The 22,734-nt window shown below is 34.9% G+C and overlaps 1 protein-coding gene and 2 non-coding genes across 6 annotated transcripts; 1 reads left to right on the top strand and 2 right to left on the bottom strand.

The window, feature by feature from the left end:
- The first annotated feature begins 552 nt into the window (after positions 1–552).
- Positions 553–22,348, top strand: LOC120416615 (solute carrier family 46 member 3). 4 transcript variants are annotated; one of them, XM_052706103.1, is made up of 7 exons: positions 553–726; positions 15,311–15,649; positions 15,725–16,126; positions 16,672–16,940; positions 17,155–17,394; positions 21,531–21,771; positions 21,835–22,348. In XM_052706103.1, the coding sequence occupies exons 2-7, from the start codon at positions 15,399–15,401 to the stop codon at positions 22,157–22,159; spliced, it is 1,728 nt and encodes a 575-aa protein (XP_052562063.1). In that variant the 5' UTR covers positions 553–726; positions 15,311–15,398; the 3' UTR covers positions 22,160–22,348. The 4 variants fall into 4 exon arrangements, with proteins under 4 accessions (XP_052562063.1, XP_039434359.1, XP_039434376.1 ...); XM_039578425.2 differs by having other exon boundaries at positions 15,299–15,649; XM_039578442.2 differs by having other exon boundaries at positions 15,294–15,649.
- Trnag-gcc (transfer RNA glycine (anticodon GCC)) lies at positions 11,005–11,075 on the bottom strand. Its single transcript has one exon. It is a non-coding gene; the product is annotated as a tRNA-Gly (tRNA).
- On the bottom strand, positions 11,277–11,347 carry Trnag-gcc (transfer RNA glycine (anticodon GCC)). The gene has a single exon. It is a non-coding gene; the product is annotated as a tRNA-Gly (tRNA).
- Positions 22,349–22,734: the final 386 nt, after the last annotated feature.

Raw genomic sequence — 22,734 nt, 5'->3', positions numbered from 1 at the left:
GTCTCTTTAGCTTTGTGGCAGTCACAAAAAATATGTTATTTTTTCCGAAAATAAAAATAAAATAAGTTTTGGAAATTCAAATTTCAGTAACAAAAAGGCAAGTGTAAAAATGGGAAAATTGGCATGTAAAGCATGTTTTCTATTTTAAACAAATATTTTATTCAAAACTCGTTTTAAGTTCCACCGTGTTTAGAACAATACTTATGATTGTCACGGCGTGTACTAACGAACGACGACAGTTGGACTAGCAAGGCATTGTTTGACCGATCGAGCTCGAGCTACCGTTGATCGTAGGTATATGCCGCATAATGTTCCACGTTCTATCACGCGCGCGTATGCCGATATCATGGATGTCACCGTGGGGTTGAATTGGGCCACAGACAGGTGGATGAAACTTTACATTTGCTGCCCTGGTTCATGTGTGGTTAAAAGTTTAAGTTCAATTTCAGAAATGATTTTTTCATACTTAAAAAACGAGATCTAGTTGGCTATGACTCCTCCAAAGGGGTACACCGGCTCAGGTTTAATTTTTAAACCGACCCGCTCAGCTGGCTGGCGGTTTAGTCCCGCGGCAACCGTTTCGGCGTACGGTACGATTTTTCGGGAACTCTAAAACCTCGCGGCGGTTCTGGAGCGGTGAAGAATTGGCCAATTTCGTGCGGTTAGCGCCTCTCGGCCAGGTTTCGGTGTCGATCCTCGTGGCACACAGTCTAGTTGATCAGGAAGGTTGGGTTGACAAATTTGAACACATTTGTTTGCCAGTGGCGGTAGCTCTGGTAAATTGGATTTACGAGAATGGCATTTCGGCTCGTTAGTCGGAAATCTTCCCTACTCTATCTACGCGAAGTGGATTATCTCGCGTGATAACGTGGTGTGGAGAGCAACGAAAGGAGGGGGATTTGAATTTGAATTTGAATTTATGTCCATTACCGTCCGGGATGCTCACATGAGGAAGATTGACGCGCTGCTCTGGTCGTTAAGTGTGTGTCAGTTTGCGAAAGAAATGTAGTTCAATGGCAATTACTGTTGGATTCCGGATGGCATTGCTGCAATTGTGAAGATTTCAGTGCAAATAGTGTTTTAAACCTAGGAAAATTGCGCATTTAACTGAAAATAACTGATCAAGTTAAAGAAAGTCTTTGATTTGATTTGAACATAAAAAATTGAATGTTACATAAAAAAAGTTGCTAAAATTTGTAACTATACATAAAAATAAATTTGAAATGCCACTATCTTGGCTAAATTCATTAACACCTTCAAATTGATACCCTGGTGACATTTTCATCTTGCCTTGTGGGGCCACCAAATGGTCAGCAAGTTTCGCATATGTTTGAGCAACTTTTAAATAACTCACCCCGAAGATCGTACGAGAAAGGGTGTGCAAAAATTGGCGAATCATCATGAAAGCTTGGATCATGGTGATTATCCAACTAGTTGCAAATCAACTATGGACCAAAGAGACTAAACGAATTGCAAATAGCAAACACAAAAAAAAAACGACAATTTGTTTCACCCCTGTGTACACCATCCTGTCCAAATGGGACAGTTTAGAAAGTTGCGATGAAGTTGCAAGGTTTCATGAAAATAATACTTCTATCATTTCAAAGCCGTGATAGAGACTCATTGCAAATCGATTTGTTTCGGCAAGTTAATTATCACCCAGTCTAATCAAAGAACCTGTCCAATGCGTCGCAAAAGTGTTTCTCGGACAATGTCGCTAATTTTTGGCTGATTTAGAGCGTGCGGTAATCCTCGTGATTGTCGTGTGATTTTGACTGAGTGTAAAAATTATACATTTTTACCGAATAATACGCTTTTAATGTAATTTTGGAACTCAAACTAAGTTATTTTTAGCTCATGTGAATTTTCATCATAAAAATATTGTCTCCTAAACTCATTAAAACAAACACAACTTATTTGTTCATCAGGAGGTTGAGATTGAGGACAGTCCAGATTCCATTATCCAAATATTCGTTTTGATTATCGAAGGTTTTTTTGGACTTCGGATAAACGAATGCTGACTAGTTATTTTTCCCGTTTCTTATTGTTTTACTTTTAACATCGTTAACGTTACTTAATCCACCTTCGTGAAAAATGTGAAAAAAGTCGATTTTTTCCCGTTTTCGTCATTTTCCCATTTTTGCGCGTGGCGCGTCGAAAAACTCAGTTTTTATTTTCAAAAAATCGTATCTCAGAGAAAACATAACTTCACCATTTTTGATGTATTATGTGAAATTTTCCGAGGAATCCGATAAAAATATTTTCAGACATAGGCTCTTTGGTCCCGAGACCTTCAAAACAGCATATTAAGTTTTCATACGACCTTTTCAAATGTTAAGCTAGATTTTTGAAACTTCTTACTATTTTTCCTAAATAGCCACAAACTAATCACGTTTCTTTTGCATCTAAGACAGCTAAAATCGGATGAAATGGCGCGGAGATACGATTTTTAAAAAAAAGTGGTTTTTGCGAAAATCGACGAAAATTGCCATTTTTCGGACCACCCTAACACGGCGTAGGTCACCGTAATGGCCAAACAAAAAAATACGGGTCTAATTATTTCGGCCAAGGAACCCTCGGAAAAATTTTGGGCCCGATCGGAGAACTTTTTTTTTCGAATCATGCTGTTTTCGTGGGGAATTGCTGCATATAAACAATGGGCAAAGTTTTTGAAAGATTTAAATATTTTACAATCAGTTTTTAACATAATATCAAAAAGACGATTTTATAGACGGCGTTTTCTAGCAAAAACGTACCTTAACAGAGCTTTTTTTTAAACCAAAACTAACTTTTTAAAAGGGCGTAATATTGAATGTTTGGCCCTTTTGGAATGCTAGTCTTGATTTAAAAATTTAAAAAAAAATCGAAAGGATCGGAAAATTTCACGAATGTTTCATATTTCAACATTGTAAATCGGACCATTAGTTGCTGAGATATCGACATTAGAAAATGGTGTGTTGTTTGGGTGGGACTTAGAAAACATCAATTTTCCTGTTTTTAAACCTTTGCATGGCAATATCTCAGCAACTTAGGGTCGTATCAACAAAGTTCATAAAAGCAAAATATAGAGAATTTTCACAGCTTCTCAAAAACATTTTTTTGCAAACATGTGCAGTTATTTAAAAAAATGAAAAACTGCGACTATTTTCAAAAAAGTCACCAAAAAATGAATTTAACTTACAAACGGTGCACTTTATCAAAATTTCAGTAAAGTACTTTTTGATTGCAAATTTGATTCACATCGAAAAATGAAGTTGAAAAATTTTTGCGACCAATTTTTTAAATCAGTATTAATTAAAAAAATCATAACTCGGTCAAAGATTTTTTACACAACCTGGAAATTTCTGAAAAGTTGACATTTGATGTCCTCTAAAACATATCAAAAAATTAAAAAAAAATAAAATAGTGTTTTTTTTGCAAATCAAGTTTTAGTGACAAAAAGTTAAATGAAAAATCACAAACATATTTTTACCGTGTATAATTTTTTTCCAGTGTAGTCCTACAACTTTGCCGAAGACACCAAATCGATGAAAAAAATCCTTCAAAAGATAAAGATTTTTGAATTTTCATACATCAGTTTTGTATGGACAGCTGGCGAATTTGTATGGAAAATTATATGAACAAACTAATGATGCAAAATGGCTTCTTTGGGCATACCGAAGGCACCCAAAAGGTTTCAGTCGGATTAAAAAATAAAAAAAAATCGAATGACTGAAATCTGAGAGAACTGCTCAGCTGTCGAATCGACACAATTTGTTCTCAAAAAACGAGATATTTTTAAAGAAGTTTGTCGATCATGTACCCAACATAACCTTATAAGCAGAATTTAATATCATAAATTTGATTCTTAAATATTGCCAAAACTTTTAAAAATAATTTTGAACTAGTGATTTGTCTACTAAAAAAATATTTGAATTTCACTTCTATTATTTCAACTAAAGTTAAATGCATACTTATGTAATTCGTAGTTACAATATTTTTCCTGAATTGTCCAAGAATTGTCTTTGTATTTTGTTGAATTCACCAAATTGACCAGATAATCTCTAATCAAATAGCTTCTTTTTAACACTGGAGGAAGGAGGGCGAAAGACACCAACTTTAAATGAAATTTTGATTGGATTCATTGAGTAACATAGCAAAATCGTTTAACAAAATTCCAATTTGCTTATCGTTGGATTTTTTTTTGCAAAATTTCGTTGATTCATGCTTCAAATCTATTTAAACACTTAATCGTGATTCTATCTCATAATCTATTGATGGAATAAAAAATAATTGTGTTCCTTGTTTAACGTCATGATTTGAAATCCGGACACTTAGTAGCATATGTTTTTTGTTATAGCTAGCAAAAAATCATGTAATATGTTCGAAATGTAGAAACATCATCAGGATATAGTATAAAAACGAAACTATTGGCACTACGCCCCCCGGGGCATGGCCTTCCTCTAACGTGGGATTTCTGCTCCAGCGCCTCTGACGAGACAGGAGAAACCGAGACCGACGTTTTACTTCACCATCCGATAGAAGCTCAGTGGATAAGGCGGGAATCGAACCCGCGTCTCATAGCATCATCGGGATCGGCAGCCGAAGCCGCTACCCCTGCGCCACGAGACCCATTGAAGTCGATATAGTATAAACAGTCAGTTTTAAGAGAATGTATGCAAATTATGCCTTTTCTAACCATTTTCCATCAGAACTTTAAAATTAAAATGACTTGCTTCGTGCTTCGAATCCCGGACACTGATAAAAGCTGATTCAAAATCCGGACACTCGATTTTGCTAATAAATCGCAACAATTTGGAATGAAATATTAGTGAATGGCATTCTTTAGGTCTTAAATAAGCTGTTAACATCAAAATAATCGATATTTTATATGAAAATTAGCTAGAATTTAAGGAAATCAAAACCATAAATTTCTGCATTGCCTTCCCGACGCTTATGAAATATTTCAGTGAAATGTTTCGCATGTTTGGTAAACTTATAATTTTATTTTATTTTATTGTTTTGACATTAACTACAGCGTTCAAACAAACTTTAAATTAATGTTGATGTTAGAATTCATCAAATTACCCGGTTTTGACATTCATAATGCGAACTTATATTTATTTAAATAACTGATAACAAAAGATGAGGTGTCCGGGTTTCCAAGCGTCCGGGAATTCGAATAATGACGTTATTTCTTAAAAAATAAGAAACTGGGACATGCAATTCAATTTTCATGCATTTTAAGTGTTTTGTGTTGCCTAAAGGCGTTAATTTCCAAAAGTATGGACAATGGCTGCAGAAGAAATTGGGCTTAAATTGTTATTAAATGATTTAAAAAAATACGTCATTCAAAGAAGCATGAAGTTATCATATAAATTTAGAGTTTCTTGTTATTTTGATGTACTGGGTATGTACTGGGCTCTTATCGATGCAAATTTTCCACCTATTTTCCGCGACACCTCGTACCACTGCTATCTTGCACTGTGTATCAGTAAACGTGTTCTAATACCACAAGCATTGACTGCACTTCACACACATAAATTACCGATTTGCATGTCACTTGGCGCAGCACTGATGATCCACGGGCGGAACAACCGACCAGCTGAAAAACTCCACACTCCGTCCGCTCATCATCACCGGTACCCACATATGCGATTTTATCGGTGTAATGCAATCAAGAACGTAAGGTGTCGTCTCTGCACGTTTACCCCTAATGTTTCGATAGTTATCATCGAAAAGCCCAGCCCTGAAAAGTGTTGAAATGTGAAGTGCAACTGCAATTGATCACTGTCGTTTTCCATTTTTTTTTCAAGGAAGTTATCTTTCCTTTCTTGAAGTTTTGATTTTGGAAAATATATTAGTGAGTTTGTAAGCACTCGCCACGAGAGCACTACAGTAACGAACGACATGTGCCTTTTGGGTGATGACTCGTCGGTTAGTCGCGTGCGTTTTTGGCGGAAATGCTCTCGCGCACGTCGTCTGGGATCGCGGGAAAATCGCCCGTCGAAGATCTTTACGACATTTCGCGTTACGCTGTACCTTTTTTTTGCACAGCTGTTTGCTCAAACACGTTTTGGGCTTTTAATGGCTCTGCTAATTAGACGTCAACGAAGGGCTGCTGCAGATCAGCTGTTGGAGATTGAGCGTCTGTGTCACGAGGGTTGATTTTCTTGACAACATTAGGGATTACACTAGGTTAATTATTGTTATCGAACACTGTTTGAACTCAGAACTCGATTGTATGGTCAGAGCTTAATAGCTTATTTTCGTTTGATTTGAGAATGTACTTGCAAATGAGGAATCAATTTTGTCTAAGCTATTACGTTTATTCTATGTATTGATATTGTTATTTTTTTATCTTTTTATAAAAAATAGCAAACTAATTTTTGAAATGAGCCTATAAAAATAAATTCATGCAGTAACACAACACAACTTAAAAAATATCCAATTTTGAAAACCTACGATATGCTTAAATTCAAAGATTGTAACGTACTTCATAAAATTAATAAAAATATCACTCAATTTTGCAAATGTTGCTCAAATGTGTTTATGGATAGTCCAACTGGGTGACAATGACGTGATAAAAAAAGAGTTTTAGAACAATATACATTGTCGGGCACTTTGCAACACCACACAGTAGCTATACAACAATGAGCCACGTTTCCTCCCATACCGGACACCACTCCAGACTGTCAGCCTGCGAGAGTCACGTTTTGTCAACTGCAAAAATTCCACGGCGCTCAGCGATGATGCACCTGGTGGCGATAGAACGATCGGACAGAAAGTGATTTTTCATCAACTTTGTTTTTCAAAGGCATCATTTTTTTGTTTTGAATAACAGTTTGATGATGATTATAGATGATTTACCTTTATTTGTCAACTTTACACTTATTTTCTCTATCTACAGTTTTTGTCTCTACACTTTTTAAAAGTGTTCTCTTTAAATCGCTCTGAATCGCTCTGATTATAAACTGTTAAGAACAGATTTTTATAACGTTAACAAATAAGCAAATTATAATAACTTGTAAACCTTCAGTAAGAACACAGATGAAAATTTCTAGTAAAACCTCGGAGCATAATTGAAAGCATGTATTAAGCTTTTTGAGAAAAAATCAAGCAAATCAAGCTTGATGTTTCAAAACAACAAGTTACAAAAAGAAGATTTTTCAGCACGAGTTAAACATTTAAGCATAAATAAGATGAGTGCTGAAAAATCGAGTTTGAAATAAGCTTATTTTGGGAAGTAAGCTTTTGAGAATATAAACGAAGCCAATAAGGCTTTTTAGCAATTCCGTCGTGAAATTACTTGCTTTTCCTGTCATTTTTGAACGATAAAAAGCCTATTTTCTGTACCAAAAAAATAACAAAATTCAAAATAAATGCTGTAAAGTTCTACTTTTCAGCACTGAAAAGTTGAATTTTTCAGCACTTGTTTCGAAAAGTAATAATTTTCAACTAGAGCGTCCAATTTCCCGGGGTTACAAAATTCCCGGGAAACGGGAAATTTTCAACAAATTTCCCGGGAAATCCCGGGAATTCCCGGGAAATTTGAAATTTAACGAAAATTATTCTGATCCTGTTTCTGATAAATCTTTTGCAACAAAATTGTATAGAACAGCAACTTTAATGGTCAAAATGAGTGTGAGGATCCATGAATGGCTTGACTGCTTGTCAAAAATCATGCAACTTTGAGAAAATATATAAACTTTCTAATTTGAATGCCGTCTTTCAAATCGTCCCTAATAAAAGAAAAAAATATTAGTATTTTTGTTGAAATGAAAATCTATGCTCCACAACCATAAAATTGCTTTGAAATTTGTCAAGTTAAAATGAAAAAAAAATCATGCAGAAATTTGGTTTCTCATGACAAATAATTTATCTCAGAACAAGTATTTTCAACTTGTGAATAGATAAATAATCATTGAATTTACCTTAAAAATCTTATTTCTAGCGCTTCTTAACTTGAAACACTATTTCATGAAATCACAACTCATAGTTTTCAAATATTTGGAGGGAGTTTTTTTAAAAATATAGTTGCATTCTTTGGATAAATTTCATATGATACGAAGTTGTTTTTTAATGGTTTTGCATGGTTTTATAATATGATTTTAGTTATATATGGTATTAAATATGGTAATAAATAATTTTGAGCATTTAAAAGTGGTTGAAATTTAACGACATTTTTTATATTTAACAGTTTATCAGTTCAATTTTCATCCTCAAATCTCAATGTTGATCTTGGCCGGAAGATGTTAATATCTTATTTTCAAATGATATTACAAAAAAACGTTTAAAAGGTTTTTACAACCTTTTACAAAATAGTTTATATTTATTCCGTAACAGCGTAATTTTTGTTGTCCAACATATAAGCAAACAATATTCCTAGTGGTGAATGCTTCAAAAATAAATATTATCTGAATTAAACCTTGACCATTTTATTTTACAGACAAACTGATTAGTTCAATATGAACAGTGTATTGAAATAAATAAAATCAAATAATTTCAAAACATTTGTGCCAAAAAGGTAGGAAAATGTATACTTCTGCTTGTATTTCGGGAATTCCCGGGAAATTTACAAATTTCCCGGGAAACGGGAAATATTTTTTTCCGGGAAATCCCGGGAATTCCCGGGATTTTTTTCCCGGGACGGGAAATTGGACGCTCTATTTTCAACGTTTTTTTTATTTCAACGATTCATTGACAAAATACATACACATTTGACCTATATCCACTCAAAGGGTGTTTTCGGAATTGCAAACAATGTTGTTTGGAACTCGTTGCAAAACCTCGTAGGATAAATGCACGACTCGTGCTGAAAAAATCTGGCGGTCTAAAAGGTCTAATAAACCAAATTTCCAGTTTTTGCTTTTTGGGTGTTTTTGAAACCGCCTTGAGTCAGGGGCATTAAAAAACACCCAAAAAGCAAAAACTGAAAATTTGGTTTATTGGACCTTAAAAAAACTCCAGAAGTCTTCTACTACTTTTTTTTTACAATTCTAATCGTTTTAAAATCTCCTAGTTTTGTTCTCAATTTGTTTTCCTTGTGATAATTTCTTATGACATAGAATTCAAACAAAATTTGGAGCAATTCCAGCCCAAAACAGTAATTTTTTAGGCACTTTTTTCTTGACCCTCTCCGATTTCAATGAAACTTTGTAGACATGTTATCCTAGGCATATATAAGCCATTTTTGTGTATATGGAGCCAGTTACACTCGATAATGACATTTGAGAAGGGCGTAAGTGTTTTAAATATTTTTGTATTTCGTAATTTAAATATTGCTATATCTTGAAGCCGTTGCATCGTATCAAAAAGTGGTCAAAGACAAACTTATAGGAAATTTGACGGGTTTTCCGAAAAAAATACACTGAAAATCAAAACACTCCACTTTTATGAGATTTTTTGATTTTAAAGTTTAAAAGTCAAATTTAAAGGTGAGCCCATGGTTTTTTTTCTTTCAAAATTTTTGTGAAAATAGCCTAAGATGTTACAAAAAGACTCACGAAAAACGCAGGATTGAGCAACTCACCTAACAAAATACAAAAATCATTTAAAGAAACTTTTTTTTTGAAAAGTACTCTAAACTTCAAAATTTTCAAAATTCGAATACGGGAATCGATTCTCCAGACAATTTTACATAAAAGTCTCCATATTGACCATTGTCCTTAGTCCAATCCTTGTGAAGTTACAGCGGTTTTAAAAATAAAAATGTAAAAACTACACTGAAAAAATATTATGTTTTCAGTTATGAGCAATGTTATTAGCTTATATCTGTAAGCCCATACATCCAATTGAAATGTGGTCAAAGACAAACTTATGGGAAATTGGACGAGCTTTCCGGTAATAATATTTTCGAGACTGAAAAATCAAGTTTGTCATATAGAAATTGCCAAAAACCATCAAAAAAATTTATTTTTTCAACATTTTTATTTTTAAAACCGCTGTAACTTCACAAGGATTGGACTGAGGACAATGGTTAATATGGAGACTTTAATGTAAAATTGTCTGGAGAATCGATTCCCGTATTCGGATTTTGAAAATTTTGACGTTTAGAGTACTTTTCAAAAAAAAAAAAAAAAAACAGTTTCAGTAAATGATTTTTGTATTTTTTTAGGGGAGTTGGTCATCCTGCATTTTTCGTTAGTCTTTTTGTAACATCTTAGGCTATTTTCACAAAAGTTTTGAACTTAAAAAAATCGTGGACTCACCTTCAAATTTGACCTTTAAACTTAAAAATCAAAAAATCTCATAAAAGTGGAATGTTTTTTTCTTTCAGAGTATTTTTTTCGGAAAGCCCGTCAAATTTCCTACAAGTTTGTCCTTGTCCATTTTTTGATACGATGCAATGGCTTTCTAGATATAGCAATATTTTAATTACGAAATACAAAAATATTTAAAACACTTACGCCCATCTCAAATGTCATTATCGAATGTAACTGTACTGTACACAAAAATGGCTTATATATGCCTAGGATAACATGACTACAAAGTTACATTGAAATTGGAGAGGGTCGGGTACAACCGATTCCCTATTTGACATGGAATTGCTCTTTGAGAAAATTATATGAAAAGTATTAGACACTCTAAAGGATGCTGAAAAGTACTGCTAATTTTTGTGTTATTTTTGTATCCTGTTTCGTCTTTGGAAATTATAGTTTCACAACGGAACTGCAAAAAAACGAAATTAAAACAAACATTATTAAAATATTAAACTATATATGAACACGTAAAAGTTGCATGAATGCAAAATTCTGTAAAATACTGTTAAATGTTAGTTTTTGATAAGGCTGCTGTAAATACTTTGAAGTTTTTTTCACCATGTTTTCTTCAAATATTCTTCTTATAGTAATGAATACAGTATTGTGACAAGACAGATAGTCGGATTACGTAGTTTGTGGTTAAGTTCTAGCAAAATATTAAGCTATTTCTTAATCGAAATGCGCCTCCGGACTTTTCTTGGCATTGCCCTATACTCACTGTGTTTATATTATATATTCAACAATCCAAACACCAAAATATCATTGCATCGGCCGGGAATCGAACCCGGGCCGCCCGCGTGGCAGGCGAGCATTCTACCACTGAACCACCGATGCTTGTTATAAGTAATGATCTTAAACATGATTGCAATGCTCATTCAAAGTTCAGGTTTAGAATATTTAGATTTTTTTCCCGATTTCTTTTTTCATTTGAATAAAAAATTACAATTATTATTTCATATACTTCATTCAGTCAAAATATTGTTGAGTGTCCAATCACAATCGGTGATTTTTCAGCTCAAACAGTAAAAAGATCTATGCATCGGCCGGGAATCGAACCCGGGCCGCCCGCGTGGCAGGCGAGCATTCTACCACTGAACCACCGATGCTTCTTAGATAATTGTGTGAAATCAATGCATCAAACTAAAACTTCCCGGCACCACGGGCACGCTAAACGGATTGGATTAACAGAACTTTCCGCGACAAATTGGACTTGAATGCTGCGATAAGCAATTCTAGCTTCTTCTTTGCAGTCATACTGATACGGCCGTTTGAAGAGTGCGGCTCAAATTGTACTAGCCAAAAAAAATGAATGGGTCATCTCTTGGTTGGGAATGCTTACATGTATGTGACGATTGGAGCGGATCCCTCCAAAGTGAAAGGGTGCTATTTTTAAAACAAAGTTGCTTTAAGCTTAGAGATGGCCATACGATGAGCATGTACACGAGTTCAGCGAGTTCAATGCTTAATGTTGGTACTCCAAGTATGGTCACGATTAAAGTTGTTCTACTGAATTAACGACATCGTGCGAATTGATTGGCTTAACTGATTGTTAGCATCGTTATTTGCGTGACGGTGTTAACAAGAATGATGATTCTAAATTAAGAACTAATTTGGCATTATCAATCACAATGTTGTGTCAACACATAACCGTGCATGCAGAAAATTACATCAGCCAAAAAACTTAAAGTTCTGGGTTATAATTTTCCGCTTCGATGATATCGTTCTAGGTTTCAATGTCAATTAGAGATGACACAAATACCGGCATTTTTCCGATTGGGGCCTGCAGTAAAGTCACCTGAGCAAGCAACCGTGACTTTGAGTGCCTTTGATTAAAAGTAGTTTGTACAACAAATTGCAAAAAGAAAATTTTTTCAGCATGAGTCGTACAAGTTTTGCAACGAGTTGCTTGCAACATTTTTTTGTGATCAATAACAATGCTTCTAGAATTGAATTTTATGTCAAACATTCATGTGTCAAGTAAATTCACCATTTAAAACAAAATATAAATAAATTAAAAATGTTACTTTTCGATACTAGTGGTGAAAAGTTCAACTTCAGCGCTCATTACAGAGGTATTGAAAGGTATTAATTTTACATTCTGTTATTTTTGGAAGGGAAAAGTAGTTCGTTTCTCCAGAAGGACAGCAAAAGTTGACAGTTTCACAGCGGAATTGCAAAAAAGTTATTTTAATATAAATAAATGTTATTGAAAGGTTTAATATTTCTAAAATATTAAAATTGATAAATCTATCAAAGTAACTTCATTCAACTGTGCTTTGATATACAGCTAAAGCTTCTGGCTAACGACAACAAAGCCCAGTCAAGCAGCCATTTTTCTCGTGTACAGGTGGGCTGATAAGAACAAATATTTAAATGATGCTACTGAAGCCGGTGGCGAAAGGGAGAGTTCTGCAAAATGTAAAGTATTGTGCTGAAATATGTTACTCAAATGAATGCAGTGTGGGCACACGTGTTAATGAAACAGCTGTAATTGATTGTTTTCGCTAGATTATGTACATGTCAAGACATCGCAAAATCAACTTATCTAAGTTCTAAGTCTCTTTTCGATCTATGATCCATAAACTTTGAAAAATATTTGCAAACGGTCTAACTTTGTTTTATACCTAATGTAGTCGAGCAATTCCAGATCAAAACAGGAATTTTTTAGGTGTTTTTTTTCTTCAAAGGCAATCTTATGGGAAATTGGACGAGCTTTCCGGTAAAAATATTTTCGAGACCGAAAAATCAAGTCTGTGATTTAGAAACTGCCAAAAACCATAAAAAAACCTACTTTTTCGACATTTTTATTTTTAAACCGCTGCAACTTCTCAAGAATTGGACCTAGGCCAATGGTCAATATGGAGACTTTTATGTAAAATTGTCTGGAAAATCGATTACCGTATTCGGTTTTTGAAAATTTTGACGTTTAGAGCACTTAAAAAAAAAACAGTTTCAGTTAATGATTTTTGTCCATCCTGCATTTTTCGTGAAAAAAAATGAACGAAATAAAATCGTGAACTCACCTCATCTTCACCTCATCTTCAAATCTGACTTTTAAACTTAAATATCAAAAAATCTCATAAAAGTGGCATATATTTTTTTCAGTGTATTTTTTCGGAAAGCCCGTCAAATTTCCTACAAGTCTGTCTTTGACCACTTTTTGATACGATGCTTCGAGATACAGCGATATTTAAATTACGGAATGCAAAAATATTCAAAACACTCACGCTCTTCTCAAATGTCATTAACGAGTGAAACTGGCTCCATATATACAGCGTACTTGAGCGTAGGATAACATGTCTACAAAGTTTCAATGAAATTTGAGAGGGTCCGGTACAACCGATTCCTTATTCGGCATGGAATTGCTCAGCCATATCTTCATTCTGATAAAAGTCATAGCACTAAATTTCTGTCAAACCCAGTTCTTTGAAATAACAACAATAATTTAAAACAGCTCCTGCTCAACAACCAAGTCAAATTATGTGATATTTATTGATAAGGAATCGATTTATTTGTATTTGAGTCGATAAATAATAATTTATAAATCTAATTTTTTTTTCAAAATAAAAGAAATTTATATCATTTTTCTAAACGCTATAGCAATGTGGATTTTATTTTAAGTCCAGACTCGATTATCCGAAGGCCTCGGTAAAATTTCACTTTGGATAAAAGAGTCTTTGTCATCTTTGTATTATTTATAATTGTTGAGCTAACGTATGAAATTCTAAACTACTCTAAAGTGATTTAGAATTTTTGTACCCAAAATGGCGGCCGAAAAAATTCAATTGGTAGTTTGTCAAAGCAAACAACAGAAATAGAATTTGACGTTAAAAGTAAGCAAATAAAAAAACTGTTTTTTTTCGTGATTCGCTTATCCGAAGTCCCATAAAAACCTTCGGATAATCGAACTTTTGATAAACTGTACTGTAGTATCTAATTTCTTACATATTCTTTTCAAACTTTTATTGATTTCTATGTTGTTGAGATATTATTTTTAAACTTGAAACAATTTTAGAACAAAATCAGCAGTTGTTTTTTAAAAATTAGAAATTAAAATTCACTTCATCTTCATACATTTTTTTTCATATCCACACAATAAAAAACCTTGTTGGAAACATCTGCATTCTCAAAGTTTGTTTTCATATAAATCATTGAATTTTCTTTTTTAATTTTTCTTACTCGCTCCATCCAATTTGCTGATTTAAACTTATATCACTCGATTTCAGTTGAATATTCTGTTTATGAGCTGCAATTGGTTGTTAAAGTGCTGATATGACGACATAAGAGGCACGCTGGAGTTAGATGCTGTTCCCCTACCAAATTTTTATAATTTTTAAAATCATTCGATGCTTCTTGTTTTTTTGCCATTTTTCTCTGATTAAAAAAAATTTTTTTTCAGGAAGAAATTTCGATAATTTTGCGCTGTTTTTGTTTTGCTTTACAGTAGTTTCATGATTTTTAAATTACTTTTAAAGCATAGTTGTTGTCCACTACACGCGAACATTTTTTGCTTCGACTTATTTACGGAAATTGTCAGAACTCTGAATAGAAAACAGTTAGAGTTCCACTTTTTGTATTAGGTCCTGTACAAATGTTATGCAAGACCTAAACTGATCTGATTGTTTCAATAGTTTCTTTAAAAAACAAAAAAAAAAGAAAAACTTGCGAAAATAGCTATTTTGGGACTTGGTTATGACAATTTCCGCAAAAAAGTCGAAGCAAAAATTGTTCGCGTGTAGAGGATCCTTAGGGTTTTTAAAAAGTGAAATCCGGAATTTCACGATATTTTTCTCCATAAGATTAAAATTCACTCCATTTAAATAAAAATTCGTTGTATCCATGATTCCTAAATCAACTTGTCCTGACAAAACCAAACAAAAAATCAGAATGCTTATTTTTTATTCAAAATGGACCCCCAACTTCGTTATATTCTGGGAGTTAAAGATTTATACAATTTAATGCTTTTCATTGAACTGAAATAATTTGAAAAGTTGAAACGCAGGGTTGTAGTGGGTTCGATCAACACATTTTGAATCTCTTTCTCTATAATAGCACAGAAATGATTACAGCAATACAACTAGTCTAACCAATGAGTGCACCAAAGTGACTGTGATAATACCGTAACGCACACAAGTTCAAGTAAAAATAGTTCCAAAAATGACAAAACAAGTCACAAAAATGCCTGAACCGGACCGGAAAGCCACGACCAGCACATTCATGGACAAGTGGCGCTACTTTAAGAAAAACATCACCGTCGAGCCCATCGTGGCGTGCTACATCATGCCGAGCGTGCTGGCCGGCCTGGCGACGCAGAATCTAAACCTGGAGAAGGCCTGCCGGGTAAATCTGGACTACGGTGACACGATCTGTGATGCGCTGACGCGGCGTGAAACGGCCAACTACACGCAGTGAGTTTGTCGAGGCAGCACGTGACTTTGGGGTCACAGTTGTAACGATTTTGGTTTTTCGCCCTCTTTCGACAGTGAGGAAGAAATGGTCCAGCAGATGGTGGCGCGGATGGCCGGTTGGAAGACGGTTCTCCAGAGTGCCCTGCCCTGCATGCTGATCCTGTTCTGGGGCTCGTGGAGTGACCGGCATGGCCGCCGGAAACCGTGCATTCTGATTCCGATCATCGGTGAGTTCACTACGGCCATCGGCCTGATTCTGTGTACGTACTTCGAGCGGACACCGATGGAGGTCGCCGCCGTTACGGAGGCTCTGTTTCCGGCCCTCACCGGGGGTTGGTTCACCATGTTTATGGGGGTGTTCAGTTACATTGCGGACGTGACGACCACCGAGGAGCGAACGCTGCGGATCGGTATCGTGAACCTGTGCTTTTCGCTGGGTGTCCCCATCGGGATGGCGTTCAGTGGAGTGTTGCTCAAGTAAGTTCTCTGATTAGTATTCAATCGGTGTCATTCGCATAAACGTGGGGGTAATTTTGTTTTCCGTGTCACGTGCGTAAGCGGTTTCCACCCGCCGAAAATCAATATTATTAATGGGTATCTATTATGAATAAATATTTGCGAGCAAAATTGATTTTATCTGGGGACAAACAATCAGTGACGAATACAAACGAGTGACCGTTGTCCTCGAATTTGATGAATAACCGGGAAATTGTAAATGAATCGTTCGAAAAAAGTTTTTTGACTGTAATTTTAATTGTGTTGTTTTCATTTAAGCTTCTAATCCCCATTGAAAGCTTTAGGTATATAAAGACAATCAGTGCTTTATTTTGATTAAAATGCTTTAGAATTGTTAAAGTCATGGCTAAAAATTTGCCATGCTCAAATGATTACAGGCCATTCTTTGTACCACATTACCTCATAGACGCGCCTCATTTGCGGTTTTCCCCTTTCAATTTTAACCTTCAATCTTGCCCGGCATACACAGTGTTCAATCTTTTTCCTCTACCCCTTAACCAACCCAGGAAAATCGGTTTCTACGGCATCTTTTCGATCTCGGCCAGCCTGTACCTGGTGGCGTTTTTCTACGGGGTGTTTTTCGTGCCGGAGGTCGACATCGTCAACGAGAAGGAACGGCTGAAGGCCCAGGAGAAGAGCGCACTGGCCGACTTCTTCGACAAGGAACACGTGATGGAGACGTTCCGCGTGGCGTTCAAGCAAGGCGAACGCCAACGCCGCCTCCGGGTGATCATGCTGATGATCGTGGTTATGGTTGTCATCGGGCCCCTGCACGGTTAGTAGAGTGTGCATTTAGTATAGCTGCATTAGCCTTGGCCTTAGACTGGGTAGCTCCGCGGAAGTGCGATATTATTATTTTAGCCGGTTATTAAACTCAATCTACGATAAGTACACCCGCTGGGCTGCCCTGTTTAAGAATCGTTTGTCACTTCATCCGATTAGGCACTAACCCCAGCAGCTAACCTGTCTTCCGTCGTGTTCTGTTCCAGGTGAGATGTCCGTGATCTACCTGTTCACCCGGTACCGGTTCAACTGGAGTGAGGTCGAGTTCAGCTTCTTCTCCACGTACGGCATGCTGACGGGGCTGATTGGGACGATCTTTTCGGTGGGGGTATTTTCCCACCTGTTGAAGATCGACGACGCCCTGATCGGGGTGATGTCCTCGATGTCGAAGATCCTGTCCAGCTTTGTGTACGCGTTTGCCGTTACCACGTGGCAGCTGTATTTGGGTATGTGAAATTTAAAGGCATAAAGTTTCATTGTTTTCAAGATTTTTGACAAAGAGTTTTGCTCTTAGGGCTTTATTTCGACCCTCTTAGATTTCAATGAGACTTTGTAGACATTTATAAGCCATTTTTGTGCATATCGAGCCATTTACTCACGAGAATGCATTTAGTCATGGTCAAAGACAAACATTACATTTAATTAATCGAACATAAAGCACCATGCTTCTCCATTGAAATAAGTCCCCAGTAGGTGGTGGCGCATGGTGCTTAATGTACAGAAACCCTTTTTTCAAAAATCGTATCCCTGAATTCTGTTAATGGATATTCATATTTTTTTTTTATATTTTATGTATAACTTAATAAAAATCTTAACAAAATATAATATTACAGTCCACAGTTTTTTCGTTGTCTGATTTTTTATTGTCGAGTTTAGGTATGACCCCTAAACTACTCTAAAATGAATTTTTAAATCCAAGATAGCGGCCAAAATGATGGTGATATACACAGAAAAAAAAATCATGGTAATATTACAAGGGGTACATCTTTTATGTTAGAAAAAAGGTGTAATTTTACCTCTGGAAATGTGTAATTTTACCACTTTTCTGGTGTAATGTCACTTTTTCAGTCTAAATTGAGGTAAAATTACATCATAAAAGAGGTAATATTCAACCTTCCAAAATTACAGCTTCCATATTTACATTATTTTTTTCTGTGTAATAGTGAAATCAACAACTCAAATTTGTCTAAAATGGGGTCGCAAAACTCGATTTTGTTTTTGTTAAAAACAAGAATTGCAAAATACTGCAAAAAAAATTTTGTTCGTGATTCGATTATCCGAAGTCCCTTACAAAACTTCGGATAATCGAGGCTTCGGATAATTCAGAGCAAGTTTTTCACCAATGTGTAACAGGTCGTATCGAGGTGCTCCGATTTGGATGAAACTTTCAGCGTTTTTTTGTCTATACATGAGATGAACTCATGCCAAATATGAGCCCTCTACGACAAAGGGAAGTGGGGTAAAACGGGCTTCGAAGTTTGAGGTTCAAAAACCCTAAAAAATCTTAAAATTGCTCGCATTTCCGTAAAACTTCATCAATTCCAACTCTCGTAGATGCATTTGAAAGGTCTTTCGAAGCACTTCAAAATGGGCCATAGACATCCAGGATCGGTTTGACTTTTTCTTATAGCTTTTGCAAATTACTGTTAAAAATTGTTTTTTTTTAAAACCTTAATATCTTTTTGCAACAGCCTCCAACACCCATACTACCATTGGTCAAAAGATAGGTAATTTCATGGACTATAAACCTACGGTATTAACTTTTTGGCCAATTGCAGTTTTTATCATAGTTTTTCAATTTTTCTACAACAAACATTTTACAACGTTAGTGTTTGCCCTGTAGGCCTCCATAGCGGCACTTTTTGGTCTCAATTTTGTCATATTTGGAATCCTCGGAAAATTTCACGCTAGTTATAAGTATTGGAGTTGTAAATTTGATTTAAAAAATAAACAAATAAAACATTTTTGAAAAAAGAAATTGATTTTATTTACGAAATAAACGAAAATCGATACGACCTCTAGAACAAACCGAGCAGAATTTACAAATACTGCCTCTTAAGTCTGGACTGTATAGACTCTTTCATTCCAAGACCTTCAAATCCGCACAGACAGTTGAGCAATTCTCTACGAAATCGGTCTTTTTTCTTCAATTTTAATTTTTGTATTTTTTATTGATCCTTGCACTGTAACTTGGATTTGGCCCGTACTTTTCTCTCGCACATTTGACAACAAAATTTCCAAAAACTAGGCAACCAGCAGTTGTTTATTTACATTTCCAGTCGCAGTTTCCACCAAACTGGCCATTCGCACTTTAAAATTGCGATTGATAGGTGAACAACATCGGCTCGCTTTGATCATTTTATTGAGAAAATTAAAATTTCCCAAGCCAGTTTGACAAGTCGCAATAGTGCGATCGATAGCAATAATTTAGTGCGAAGTCCAAGTTAGTGAGAATGGCGCAATAATCCGACTGAAACTTTTTTGGTGCCTTCGGTATGCCCAAAGAAGCCATTTTGCATCATTTGTTTGTCCATATATTTTCCATACAAATTTGGTAGCTGTCCATACAAAAATGATGTATGAAAATTTAAAAATCTGTATCTTTTGAATGAATTTTTTGACCGATGTGGTGTCTTCGGCAAAGTTGTAGGTATGGATATGGACTACACTGGAAAAAAATGATACACGGTAACAAAAATTTGATGATTTTTTTATTAAACTTTTTATCACTAAAACTTGATTTGCAAAAAAACACTATTTTTATTTTTTTTTTCATTTTTTGATATGTTTTAGAGGACATAAAATGCCAACTTTTCAGAAATTTCCAGGTTGTGCAAAAAATCTTTGAACGAGTTATACATTTTTTAATCAGTACTGATTTTTTTAAAAAATCGAAATATTGGTCGCAAAAATTTTTCAACTTCATTTTTTGATGTAAAATCAAATTTTCAATCAAAAAGTACTCTAGTGAAATTTTGATAAAGTGCACCGTTTTCAAGTTAAATCCATATTTAGGTGACTTTTTTAAAATAGTCGCAGTTTTTCATTTTTTTAAATTAGTGCACATGCTTGCACACTTCCGAAAAAAATATTTTTGATAAGCTGAGAAAATTCTCTATATTTTGCTTCTTCGGACTTTGTTGATACGACCTTTAGTTGCTGAGATATTGACATGCAAAGGTTTAAAAACAGGAAAATTTTTGTCTTACCCAAACAGCCCACCATTTTTTAATGTCGATATCTCAGCAACTTATGGTCCGATTTTCAATGTTAATACATGAAACATTTGTGAAATTTTCCGATCTTTTCGAAAACAATATTTTCAAAATTTTCAAATCAAGACAAATATTTCAAAAGGGCAAAACATTCAATATTACGTCCTTTTAAAAGATTAGTCTTGGTTAAAATTTTTTGAAAATATTGTTTTCGAAAAGATCGGAAAATTTCACAATTGTTTCATATATTAACATTGAAAATTGGACCATTAGTTGCTGAGATATCGACATTAAAAATTGGTGGGCTGTTTGGGTGAAACTTAGAAAACATCTAAGGTTTAAATTGCATGGCAATATCTCAGCAACTAAAGGTCGTATCAACAAAAACCGAAGAAGCAAAATATAGAGAATTTTCTCAGCTTTTCAAAAATATTTTTTCCAGAAGTGTGCAAGCATGTGCACTAATTTTAAAAAATGAAAAACTGCGACTATTTTCAAAAAAGTCACCTAAATATGGATTTAACTTGAAAACGGTGCACTTTATCAAAATTTCACTAGAGTACTTTTTGATTGCAAATTTGATTTTACATAAAAAAATGAAATTGAAAAATTTTTGCGACCAATATTTAAATTTTTGAAAAAATCAGTATTGATTAAAAAATTCATAACTCGTTCAAAGATTTTTTGCACAACCTGGAAATTTCTGAAAAGTTGGCATTTTATGTCCTCTAAAACATATCAAAAAATGAAAAAAAAAAATCAAAAAATTAAAAATAGTGTTTTTTTTGCAAATCAAGTTTTAGTGATAAAAAGTTTAATAAAAAAATCACCAAATTTTTTTTACCGTGTATCATTTTTTTCCAGTGTAGTCCATATCCATACCTACAACTTTGCCGAAGACACCAAATCGATCAAAAAATTCCTTCAAAAGATACAGATTTTTAAATTTTCATACATCATTTTTGTATGGACAGCTGCCAAATTTGTATGGAAAATTATATGGACAAACTAATGATGCAAAATGGCTTTTTTGGGCATACCGATAGCACCAAAAAAGTTTCAGTCGGATTAAAAAATACAAAAAAAATCGAATGACCGAAATCCTAGAGAACTGCTCAGTTGTCATTTGTTGTTTATAAGTATTCAGCTATGCTATTAAAATTCTTAGTATTTGTCTTAAAAAGTCAAGCTTACCATATTTCTTTAGAAACGTTTCGAGCTAAAATTGATATTTTTGACCATCTCATTTATCTAGGGATCGTGAAAAGTTTCTTTTTTCTAATCTCTAATTATTTTTGTTTGAAAATCTGAATTCTTTCCTGAAAAGCTAGAAAATTATATTTCTTTTTTTTTTTAATTTTTCCTAGGTCCAATCGTAGAAATGCTAAACGGCACTTCGTTCATCTCAATGCGTTCAATTGCTTCGAAGCTGGTAGCGTCAGACGAGCTGGGCAAAGTCAATTCCCTGTTTGGGGTAGCCGAAGCGTTGATGCCGCTCGTTTACGCCCCAATGTACACCACCATTTACGCGGCTACAATAAACGTGTTGCCGGGCGCGTTCTTCCTGCTCGGTGGCGCGCTAACTGCTCCGGCTGTGGTCATTTTCCTGTGAGTCAACGGTCGATTTTGAATGTTAGTTTATAAATGAAAATTAATTATGTGTAATTTTAGATGGATGTACCGAGTGCACAAACGCGAGGAAAAAGAGTTGGCAGAAGAGACCCGCCTTGAAGACAAGTACAAACATCTCACCGATGGAACGGAAAATGGCTCAAGCATTATGAACGGAACGACGATACTTGGTGATTCTTCCGGCTCGCCAGTGATGCCCGGACGGCTGGGATCGATCCGGAGGCCATCGGCTGTTCGGGGTTCCATATCGGGTGGCATTGCCAATGCAGGATTCGTTCCGGAAGACAGTGAAAAAGTGATTCACGAAACAATGGAAATTGTGAAAGATCTGCCCGTGCTGCACGTGGAACACTGCAAACTGTGATTGATTGTAAAAGGGAGACGAGTCCTCGCAAGTGCTATTTCGTTAGGTTTCGTTAGGGTACGCAGATCTGAAAGTATTACTTTAATGATAGAATGAATTTTATCGGTGCGTAGTTGATCGATTGAAGCATTGAAAATGTATTTATATTTGTTTAATAAAACATTACTTTCCAAAAATTGTTCGTTATTTAATTATGATAGCATGTAACAAAAGTCCCATAGAATAGGATGCTGAACTTGAAGTGACTGTTAGTCGAAGCCAGAAATAACTGTGTAAAGATGATTTTATCTTGTTTTGTGGCATACAGTTATCGTCTTGACTTCAAATGTTAATACATTTTGTTAAAATGCTATTCGGATGCCACTTTCTGCAAGTAAAAAGAATTCTTTAATATTATCCTATATTGTATTTAGTATTTGAGCAATTCTCTACCAAAACCGGAAATGGATTTTATTTGTATTTTTTTTTATTTGGCTCAAACTTTGTGGGGGCCTTCCCTATGACCAAATAAGCTATTTTGTGTCATTATTTCACCCATACAAGTTTCCATACAATTTTGACAAAAATGGTACGTA

Source organism: Culex pipiens, chromosome 1 (assembly GCF_016801865.2).
Source record: "Culex pipiens pallens isolate TS chromosome 1, TS_CPP_V2, whole genome shotgun sequence".
Taxonomy (NCBI): Eukaryota; Metazoa; Arthropoda; class Insecta; order Diptera; family Culicidae; genus Culex; species Culex pipiens.
Note: the sequence above shows the minus strand (reverse complement) of the source record. Positions and strands in the feature narration are given on the sequence as shown.

Excerpts from the sequence above, each read along its gene's own strand:
- LOC120416615 (XM_052706103.1), top strand. The coding sequence starts at position 15,399 with ATGACAAAACAAGTCACAAAAATGCCTGAACCGGACCGGAAAGCCACG. Across the intron at positions 15,650-15,724 it reads GAAACGGCCAACTACACGCA|TGAGGAAGAAATGGTCCAGC; the intron begins GTGAGTTTGTCG and ends CTCTTTCGACAG. Across the intron at positions 16,127-16,671 it reads TTCAGTGGAGTGTTGCTCAA|GAAAATCGGTTTCTACGGCA; the intron begins GTAAGTTCTCTG and ends TAACCAACCCAG.